General features: G+C 35.9%; 1 protein-coding gene across 1 annotated transcript in view; it reads right to left on the bottom strand.

Annotated features, from left to right (window-relative positions):
* Positions 1–2503: 2503 nt before the first annotated feature.
* The window catches only part of LOC308688253 (B-cell receptor CD22-like), a 33347-nt gene continuing 24197 nt past the window's right edge, over positions 2504–11653 (bottom strand). Inside the window, exons 8-13 of the mRNA XM_081361212.1 lie at positions 10146–10403; positions 9834–10058; positions 9657–9750; positions 9446–9491; positions 8847–9103; positions 2504–3039 (exon numbers count right to left, since the gene is read on the bottom strand). Coding sequence (XP_081217338.1) covers positions 2982–3039; positions 8847–9103; positions 9446–9491; positions 9657–9750; positions 9834–10058; positions 10146–10403 — 938 coding nt within the window. The 3' untranslated portion in view covers positions 2504–2981. The remainder of the gene's footprint in view (positions 3040–8846; positions 9104–9445; positions 9492–9656; positions 9751–9833; positions 10059–10145; positions 10404–11653) is intronic.

Genomic DNA, 11653 nt, shown 5'->3' with positions numbered 1-11653 from the left:
GGTCTCGGCTCGGACTCGACCCTTCAAAGACTCGGTCTTGACTCGGACTCGACTGAATTTGAAAACCAGCGGACTCGGTCTCGACTCGGACTCAACCCTTCAAAGACTCGGTCTTGACTCGGACTCGACTGAATTTGAAAACCAGCGGACTCGGTCTCGACTCGGACTCGACCCTTCAAAGACTCGGTCTTGACTCGGACTCGGCATAGGCGGTCTCGTCCCCATCACTAGTAATTTGTATTCTTCCACAATGGCTACTTCCAACATTGATATTTTTTAAATAGCTTTATGATTGATACCAAAAAAATAGATCAGAACATCCAAAATGTGTGTGATAAAGAAATAGATATTGAGGAGCTGAGAGAGTTCATTAACTTGCTAAAAAATAACAAATCTCCAGGCAATGACGGGCTAACAGGAGAGTTTTACAAGACATTTTCTAAAGAACTTTCCCCCTTTTTATTATTAGTATTTATAAAAGTTATAGAAAAAGGTGAATTAAAACAAAATATATATGTGTGTGTGTGTGTGTGTATATATATATATACATATATATATATATATATATATATATATACTGTATATATATATATATATATATATATATATATATATATATACTGTATATATATATATATATAACGCTGATTCCCAAACCTAACAAGGACAAGTTACTCATTAAAAATTGGAGGCCTATTAGTTTGCTCAATAATGCCAGTAAGTTGTTTGCAATGATTTTTGCTAGAAGAATGAAACGAGGTTTAGATAAAAATAATTGATATGGAACAGTCTGGTTTTATGCAAGGTCGTCATATTAGGAACAATATTAGACTAGTTTTAAATATGATAGATTATAATCAATTAATTGATGATGATAGTTTATTTTATTTATTGATTTGTATAAAGCATTTGATACGGTGAATCATGGTTATATTTTCAAAGTTATTAAATTGTTAGGGTTTGGAGATGTATTTCTGAAAGCAGTTAAAACATTGTACAATGGATAGTTCTGTCAAACTTGCTTATGGTACTTCACAAAGGTTTGATATTCATCGTGGCATTAGGCAAGGATGCCCCCTCTCTCCTTCTTTATTTTTGTTAGTCAGCCAGGTTTTGGCAATGCATGTAAAAAGAAATCAGTATAGTGGTATCACAGCTTTAGGTTTAGAATTTAAACCTAGCCAGTTTTCTGATGGCACTGCAATTTTTTTGAAAAACAAATTCGAGGTACCAAAAATAATTAGATGTATTGAGGCATTAACTGTTGTATCAGGCCTTAAAATGAATTGTGATAAATCTGTATTGTTTCCCCTTAAAGATTGCTCCTCTACAGAAATAGAGAACATCCCACACCAGGTGTAGTAGGTGTAGTAATTTGTAAAAATGAAAAACAGAGGAGTCAGTTACATTTTTAACCAATTATTGAGAGAACAAAAAATACATTTAATTGGTGGTTAATGAGAGATATATCAATAATTGGGAGGGTATTATTGTCAAAGGCGGAAGGTATTTCTAGATCAGTATATATATCTTTATCATTAGATGTGCCTCCTAAGGTGATTAAGGAATTAGATAAGATACTTTATGACTTCATATGGATAAAAAAGAAGGGAAAGAATGAAGGGATTATATTAGTAAGACAATTGGTTAATTCCAATGGATATTTGTTATCATATACTGAATTAAAAAAAAAAAAAAATTACCAGTTAAACCAAGAGAGTTTGCTATTGTTCTTGACGCGATTCCAAAGAGTGTGATGTTACTCTTAAAAAAAACACTGATTCAGTGTAAATCAACATGAACAATGATAAAATCTTCATTGATAATCTTGATGCTTTAAAACAAAAATGTAGCAATAAGATTATAAGGAATGTTAAGATTATAATATTATAAGGAATGCTCTTGGTTCTGTGTCTTTTCCTGCAGCAAGATTCTTTGTCTTCTTTATTTGGTGAAATCTCTTGGGTTAAACATGGAAATAAGCCAAATAAGTTTTGTCAATAACAAAATTAAGAAAGTGTCTTACAAAATACTTCACAAATTTATCCTGCTAAGCATGTTTTTGAAAGATTTAAACTTAATATTTCATTTGCTTGTGAATTTTGCACCTGTTTTTTCACTATATTTACTCAAGATTATTTTGGAAAGATTTAGAAACCTTTATTAATAGAAAACTGAAGTGTATGATGGAAATGTGTGTTTTTGATGTGCTTTTTTTAATACTCAGAATGTGTAAACCATATACATTAAAAGAAGTGGGCTCAAGGTAAACCAAATTTTACACATTTTATAAATTACTTTACATTATAAAAACAAAAAAGCAATGAAAACATGTAATGCATTAAAAGCACTGGATTTTATGTAAAACAGTTTTTTTTCTTGCAGCTAATGCTAATGTTCTTGTGGCATTGAATAATAATACAAAAAGAACAATAATTCACAAGTCAACCACTAGAGGTCCTACCAGTGCTGTGAATCCAGTAAAGACACTACAGACTTAAATATCTTGAAGGTTAATCAGGTTTATTGAAGCACTGGTCCAAGTTGTAAAAACATACAAAGTAAAACAGGCAGAGAAAACTCTATTAAAATACATTAATACATAAAATGAAATACTTTTGCATTTGAATATTAATAAGTTGTGCAGATATCACTTGTCTGATTTCTAATCTTACACCCCAATCTGAAGAGCAAAAAATACTGAATAACAACAAACTCTATACTAACAGATTAAACTCAATCAAACTTCAAAAAGAAATCAAACAAGTAAGAAACAGACTTTACATCAGTCCAGCACACAGTTACTGTCTTTATCTCACAAAGAGTCAAAGAGAACAAATGAGTCTTAATGTGGGTGATGAACATGTTTATATTGGTTGTGGTCTGAACAGAAGGGTAAATTATTCCACAACTAAAGAATCATCCAACAATCGTTCATTAAACGACTGAACACAGGCTTTGTGTTCGCTGGTCTCTGTCACTCATTTGACACTGCTGTAGATCACTGATGCATCTTCCATAATCTGAACAGTTGATCGCCTAAACAATCAAAACAAACAGGATACCATTTCAAATGTGAAGTGAGAACTTTGATAAAAGAAATTAGGGACTGAACAGTGTGAATAGCCAGTCGTTAGTAATTATAATGCAGACAAAAGAAATGCATATTTAGAGCCATAACCAGACTGGAGAGGTGTGAATGTGTGTAGGGGGAGACTGAGACTGAATGGGGATCGTTTGCACCACAAAACAATAGAGACAAAAGACTGAATAGATGACTTAGAAGATGACTAAACATCAGTAGCATTTTAGAGTCTAATCAAAATAAAGTCATATGACATGGTCTTGAAAAACATTTAACTAAATACAGAGTTTTAGACTTATCTTCAGGTTTTAAATATAAAATGGTCAGACATGTGGCATTAGCTGTAGTGCATTTCTAGATTGCTGCAGTGCCAACTTCAATTTTATTTTCATGAAGATGTTTTATAAAAATAAATTTCTAATAACTTTAAAAAACTTTGAAGCTATTTATAACAAATTTTTGTCATTATGACAATAATTAATTCTACATTTACAATAAACTGCCAGGTGTCAGCTTTCAAATGAGATCATACTTAAAGGGTTCATGAACTGTATCTGTTTCAGTTTGGGTATGTCATTTCTGGGGATTTTTCAAAAGTGGGGTTGCAGCTTAACATGTTAAGCTGGTACTGGTTAAGCTAGTACTGGTTAGGTTGGTACTGGTTAAGTTGGTGCTGGTAAAGCTGGCACTGGTTAAGTTGGTACTGGTTAAGCTAGTTAAGTTGGTGCTGGTTAAGTTGGTACTGGTTAAGTTGAGTTGGTTAAGTTGATATTCCCATGAGATTTTGTTTAGGCGTAATACTAAAAATAGACACTGGGTGACATACATTCCATTGAATTTAATTCGTATGCATTCTGCCGTAACAAATTACAGTTTTTCTCGATTGCTTAAACACTATAACCAGGCTTTTGAACTAAAATTTCAAAAACATAACGCCATTTATCAAAAAGCACACCCATTTCACTAATCTATAAACACTATTCCCTGTTTTGACACATGAGTCAGATTTGTTGAACTGTCACTGCAAAACTCTACACTCAAATCCCTTAATTTCTCATTGCTTAGACTATGTTGTCATTTACAAAGCACTAGCATTCAATATTGTTCACTCAAGTCAGCACAGCTTTAGCTCAGTTAGCACACAATTACCCAAGTGGAAACACTAAGAGTCAAAATTTAACACACATCAATCAGAACCTCAATAGATAGATAAAAGGGCCCAAATCAGTTTATTGCGTTTTGGAACAATGGATCCAGAAAGACATGAAGGAAGAGGGATAAGAATGAGGAGGAGGAAGGGCAAGGACAAGAAGACAAGCAGTCTCAGATGAAATTCAAGCCACTCTAGTTGCCCATGTCTTTATCAATGGTATGACTATGAGGGATGCTGGGATACGAGTAAGGCCAAATTTGAGTCACTTTACCGTCGCCTCGAGAACCTTCAGGGAGGTGTGGTGGCAAACAAAATTCTATCACTGAATAAGAGACAAACATTTCCAATAGTCTTTGATGAGTTTTATTTTCTTGCAAGAAAAGGCCAGCAGTCATACACTCACACAGAGTGACACAGAGTGTGACAGTGAAGGGAGGGCATCCTTTCTCCGTCTTGACTCCCAGAATGTTATCTTTCTTTATAATGATATTTCAACCATATGTGGAACATTCTTAGACATGTCCATCATATTGTCTCCTTGAGTGGCCTCCTGTTACGTCCCAACACTCTTTACCATTCCAATACAATTCGAATTCCATATTAGAATATGATTTGTGTGTGCTCTTTTACTGTCATATGAAGGTCACACACATCTTACTGTAAGTAAATATATATATAAAAAAAATAGAGGAAAGAGTAAAAAAAAAAAAGAGTAAAACAGGAAAAAAAAAGTTTTTGTGTGTGTGTGTTTTCTGTGTATGAATAAAAATGTGCCAATGTATCCACTGGTTGTGTCTTTTGTGTTCATCAAGTGAAAAGGTTTGTGAGGGGGGGGACCACAAGCAACATAACTTACCAGTTTTGGAAATGTTGTTTTGAATTTATTGCACCAGTGTTTTAGACTATGTTGTAGTGTGTGTGATTTTGAGGGCTTGTGTGTCCTGTCTGAGGGCAAAGTTTGTTTTTTCAGCAAGAGTGAATGGTTTTGAGTGTAGAGCTTCATTTTGACCTGAACATAGGATGTTTGGGGAATTGGGTGAGACGTTATGGATTTGTGTTTACAGTTTTGGGAATACGAGGCATAGTTTCAAGAAATGTGTTTAAGCAATCGAGAAAAACTGTAATAAATTTCTGTCCAAATATCACTTCTGTCACAAAATATCGAACCTTGAGACTAATCTTAAAAATATTTTTTTTAAGATTAGAAAATGTTTTGATCATCAATTATGAAACATGATTACGCCCAAAAGGGGCTGGTTAAATTGGTACTGGTTAAGTTGGTGCTGGTTAAGCTGGTACTGGTTAAGCTGCTGGTTAAGTTGGTACTGGTTAAGCTGGTACTAGTTAAGCTAGTACTGGTTAAGTTTGTATTGGTTAAGTTGCTATTGATTAAGATGATGCTAGTTAAGCTTGGTACTGGTTGAGTCGGTGCTGGTTAAGCTGGTACTGGTTAAGTTGGTACTCGTTACGTTGGTACTGGTTTAGCTGGCACTGGTTAAATTGGTGCTAGTTAAGCTGGTACTGGTTAAGTTAGTACTGGTTAAGCTGGTTAAGTTGGTGCTGGTTAAGTTGGCACTGGCTATCACTCATTTGACGCTGCTGTAGATCAGTGATGAATCTTCCACAATTTGAACAGTTGATCGCCTAAAAAAAATCAAAACAAACAGGTGCACACAATATTTTAACCCAGATTATGTGATATGTGGTTATTTAGATGGTGCTGGTTAAATTGGTGCTAGTTAAGCTGGTACTGGTTAAGTTGGTACTGGTGAAGCTGGTACTGGTTAGGTTGGTACTGGTTAAGTTAGTGCTGGTTAAGTTGGTGCTGGTTAAAATGGTATTAGTTAAGTTGGTCAAACATTCCAACAATCGTTCATTAAACGATTGAACACAGGCTTTGTGTTCGCTGGTCTCTATCACTCATTTGACGCTGCTGTACATCACTGATGCATCTTCCACAATTTGAACAGTTTATCACCTAAAAAATCTAAACAAACAGTAGCACACAATATTGTTACCGAGATTGTATGATCTGTGGTTATTTAGATGGTGCTGGTTAAGCTGGTACTGGTTAAGTTGGTGCTGTTTAAGCTGGTTAAGTTGGTACTGGTTAGGTTGGCACTGGTTAAGTTGGTACTGGTTAAGCTGGTACTGGTTAAGTTGGTACTGGTTAAATGTATGCTGGTTAAGTTGGTACTGGTTAGGTTGGCACTGGTTAAGTTGGTACTAGTTAATATGGTACTGGTTAAGTTGGCTAAGCTGGTACTGGTTAAATTGGCGCTGGTTAAGATGGTACTGGTTAAGTTAGTGCTGGTAAAGCTGGTGCTGGTTAAGTTGGCACTTGTTAAATTGGTACTGGTTAAGCTGATTAACTTGGTACTGGTTAAGATGGTGCTGGATAAGCTGGTAATGGTTGTATTGGTACTGGTTACGTTTTTGCTGGTTAAGCTTGTTTGGTTTGTGCTGGTGAAGTTGATGCTGGTTAAGTTGGTACTGATTAAGTTGGTTCTGGTTAAGTTGGTACTGGTTAACCCTCTGGGGTCTGGGCTGTTTTTGGGGCCCTTGAGATGTTCTGACATGCCCTGACATTTGTGCTTTTTTCAGTTACTTATAAACATATTAATGGCAAAGGTGTAAATTCACTCTATAAAGCACAAACAGGGCTACAATAATATGTGAGCCACGTGTATGTACATGTTTTCATTTTTGAGAGAATAATGTTTATGCGTGGATATTGAAAAAACTAAAAACAAAAATTTCTGAAATAAGGCCACAAAACACATAGTAAATATGTGTCAATAAGACTTTTGACTAATGGATGTCCTCGCCTAGGGTTTTTTCTTCAAAATTATGTGAAAATAGTCTTGCTTTATCGTTCACATAAAACCATACATTGATATAAATTGATGTAAAACAGGTTTTACTTGGAAAGCCAATATGCGAGGGGGTGTGAACGAGGAGTGGTTTACACCGTAGAATACAATGTCCCACCCACTCTGCATAAAGACTTAAAGACTGCATAATTAGCCACTCATTCAAGTGTGACACTGACTGAGCCACAATGCAAGGACAAAAGATATATTTAGAAGAAGACTTATATTGACCATTTAAGATTTTGCTTACATCTATCTTGTAAATATGTTTTGCTATTTTATTAAAAACTTAGATTAGATTAAAAACTTAGATTAAAAACTAGAAATTGCTAAACAAAAGCTTATTTGACGTGGCAGTATTCTACAGTAAAAACTGTACCCAAATCTAGTCAACAAGATGTTGTCTTTCATATTTCGCCTGACTGTAACGTTGTTTTGATGAAATATTAGGGCATATTGTTAATTTGCAGTTTAATACGTTGCTTATACGAATAGCCTACATTTTATTTCAACATATTTCAGTCGATTTTTACTCATCTCAGTATAGCAATACAGTTTGCTAAAACATCATCATTCATTCACACACGCGATTTAAATTTAAACTGTCTTTGCCAGCTGTGGTAAACAGCGCGCATCTCTGCCGTTCATTCATTCATAAACAGAAACCCACGTGAAGAAATTCGTGAAGGAAAAAAACTTACTAGTATTCCTCAGCTCGCTCCTCGATATACCCGCACTTCTGAGGGACATTTTCCATTATTATTATTATTCCTCACAGCACTGCAAGACGGTGTAAACAAGTAATGATCTGAATAAACTTGTGTTTTCTCGAGCTGATATGTGGGCGTTCACAGGTTTGCAGGATTGCCTCAGCCATTTGCGTTTGAATAGCGCACGCTCTCCGTGGGCGGAGTCACATTACATCTGAATCAGCTGTAATTAGCTCGACTGGAATCGCTCTCTTTTAATACAGATTTCGCAAGATGAGAATATTTGTTTTTTATATAAATTACTTCATTTAAAAGAAGAGAATTCAAGCTGAGCTACAGTTCATTTTCGGACGCGTTTCAGAATGGACTTTACTGGCAGAGAGAAGGCAGAACTCGCTTCGTGTTTATTTTTCTTTATTTGTCAAAAAGCACAACACTTTGTTTTTATTGTGAGTATACACAAAAAATAATACACATTTAACAGAATCGATTGATGTATGAAACTCCTATGGAAAATCAAAGTCAACAGAGTATTTATGAGTTTCTTTTACACTGATAAAAAAAAAGCGAGCTGGTATCGCCGGCGATACCGTCGACCTCAGGGGGTTAAGTTAGTATTGGTTATTTTTGTGCTGGTTAAGTTTGTGCTGGTAAAGTTGCATGGATTAAATTGCACTGGTTAATGTAGTACTGGTTAAGTTGGTGCTGATTAAGTTGGTACTGGTAAAGTTGGTTCTGGTTAAGTTGGTACTGGTTAGGTTGCAATGATTAAGTTAGTACTGGTTAAATTGGTGCTGGTTATAATGGTACTGGTTAAGTTGGTACTGGTTAACTTGGTACTGGTTAAGTTAGTACTGGTTAAATTGGTACTGGTTATGTTGGAACTGGTAATGTTGGTACTGGTTAGGTTGGTGCTGGTTAAGTTGGTGCTGGTTAAGTTGCACTGGTTAAGTTGGTACTGGTTAAGTTGGCGCTGGTTAAGTTGGTGCTGGTTAAGTTGGTACTGGTTAAGTTGTTTTTCTCACCTCACTGCAGCATCAGGCTGAAGAACTCTTATATCGTCATATTGACATTCATTCTCCTCTGCTCTCTTCGTCTCTGTCTTTCTGTGATGTTGGACAGTTGTGTACTGGATCTCTTCAGTATCTCTGGATTCAGGAGTTTTTCCTCTGAAACTTCTGGGTTTCACACTGGCGTACAGAGCGTCATTGGCTGAATCCGGTTCAGAAAGAGGCTTATCATGGACTGAAACGCTCTGTGACGTGTCAGAATAGAGATCATTCTGAAATACAAGAAAATGTGTAATTATTAAGACCATTAAATCAGTGTGATCTGAAGTGTAGATTCTCAGTCTAGAACAGTTTGCCTCAAACGTTTAAGATCAAGTATCAGGTTAGAATGTTAAAACAATAAATATATAAGTATTCTATTAAACCATGGAAAAATTAGTTAAATGTTTTCTTCAGTGTTATTTTTTAATGAATTTTTTCCTGGACTGTGTTGATAAAGACTTTGATAACGTTAGTTTCTCGTCAGTTCGTACAGTTACAGTCTGAGACACAGATAACGGCTGATCGACTGATTTTCTGCTTCTGTAAAGTCGTGTTGTGTTTGGATGATTTACCTGTTTCACTGTGTGATCTTCAGCTTTAACACTCCTTTGTTTCTTCCTGTTATAATCACAGACATTAACAGCATATGGACGAATGTATTAAAGTAAGAGAACATATGAACACTGTTTTTAAAGATTACTAATAATCAAACACAAATGAATAATTTCCTTCTACATCAGTCCAAAAGTGTACTTGTACAATCACTGCAGTTTTTTAACTCACAGTATAAACAGGATGATGATGAAGATGATGATGAAGACTAATCCTCCAGATGCCGCTGTGATCACAATCACATTCCCACCAGCAACATGATGAACTGAAAGAGGAAGATCATCATGATTAACTCTCCAAACTGATGAATGATGTGAAGATACAAGAGTGTGTTAATAAAAGCTTCACCTGTGACAGTTACAGCGTCTGATCTCTGAGATCCATGTTGATTCTGAGCCTGACAGTAGAAGCGTCCACTCTGTAGTGCACTGAAACTCTGTCCAGATCCAACAGCTGAGGGTTCATTCTCCTTAAACCAGCTGAAGTTCAGAGCAGGAGGGTTTGAGTCACTGGTGCAGTTCATTACCATTACACCAAATCCACTTATCAACACTGAGACGTTTCTGGGAGGATCTAAAGACAAAATGAAAATTCACAACACATATTAGAAAATTATGATTTTAAAGTTTTTGAACATTGTGCAGGTGATCATTAACTCACACATGACGTTTAAAGTCACATTATCAGAGTATTTCCCTCCATGTTCATTGATGGACTTGCACTTGTATTCTCCACTGTCATCAGAGCTGATCTTTGAGATGTTGTAGATTCTTCCAGATCCTACAATCGTTCCTCCTTTAAACCAGCTGAAGTTCAGAGCAGGAGGGTTTGAGTCACTGATGCAGTTCAGAGTCACTGAATCTCCCTCCACTATTACACCAGATGGACTGATGGACGCTGAGACGCTCCTGGGAGGATCTAAAACAGAAAAAAAAACAAACAAAAAAAAACATTAACCATCATATCGTCGCTGTCGGGCGAAAACCTCGTTTGTCCAAAAATGTCAGTCCCCACGTGGTTCTGTTATTTTTAAAAATGATTAACCAATCTAAAGTGTTGAAAATAGCTTGAGAGCAAATCTCTTAACTCCATTGGACACTTCAACTGTCTGAGAATCCTCGCAACTCCACCTCTTCTTCACTCTGCGGCGGGAGCCTCGCGGCGGCATTTTGTCTCCTCAGGATTGAAAGTCGCAATGATTAACCTCTTACACTCCTCGACCATTTTTGGGGATTTCCGCCTGGATTTTCCTACCGAAATGTAAAAGCCTCCCATTTCCACATATTTTTTCCAAAATAGACAATTTTGGTGTCATTTTACAGGAAACCCTTTGCAGATTCATAAAACAGTGCTAAAAGTGATAAACATTTAAGTATATGTTGTCTGAGCTGTAATAATAAAACAAAACAAAAATAGGCGCTTTTTGATTTTTTTATTTTAAATTCATTTTTGAAAGTGTGTAACTCAGGCCCTGTGGGGTCTAGCAACATGCAGACAATTATGGCTGTTTCCTCTAAATGCCAGCAAACACTGGAAAAAAGATTTTTTCTCTATACTAAAAAATGAAAAAGATGTGCATATTAATCTGTAGGGAGGAATATTAGCTTTTTGTAATGTAATTTCCACCTGCCCAAATCTAAACTCTGCTCCTACCCATATACAGTGGAATATATGCAATATTCCAGTGTCATTTTACAGAAAACAGCTTTCAAATGATACCATGAATTGTCTAATACCATATAAGGAAGCTTATAAAAAGAACGTAGGAATATCATAACAAAGATTTAGATAACAAAGATAACCAGACGGTTAACGCTTGCTTTACGTGTTGCTCGACGAGGGTTTCACATAAACTCCACAATCCCGGTACCGGGATCGAAAATCTTTGTTATGATGTTCGTATGTTCTTTTTATAAGCTTCCTTATATGGTATTAGACAATTCATGGTATCATTTGAAAGCTTAGAATCTAAGCTTTACAAAGAATACCATCACTTTCGTTTTCATGATACATATCGAATGAAATATTAGCTTAAATATGCATTGGTCCCAGGCAAAAAATTCCCCATTGTATCGATCTTGGTTGCAGTTCCATTAGAATTCCACTGGAGGTGATCGCGGGCGAGTGCAGACTGAATGGGAGTCTATGGGGCTAGACGGCTAAATGTG

The sequence above is a fragment of the Scardinius erythrophthalmus genome, assembly GCF_964197995.2.
Source record: "Scardinius erythrophthalmus genome assembly, chromosome: 3".
Taxonomy (NCBI): Eukaryota; Metazoa; Chordata; class Actinopteri; order Cypriniformes; family Leuciscidae; genus Scardinius; species Scardinius erythrophthalmus.
Note: the sequence above shows the minus strand (reverse complement) of the source record. Positions and strands in the feature narration are given on the sequence as shown.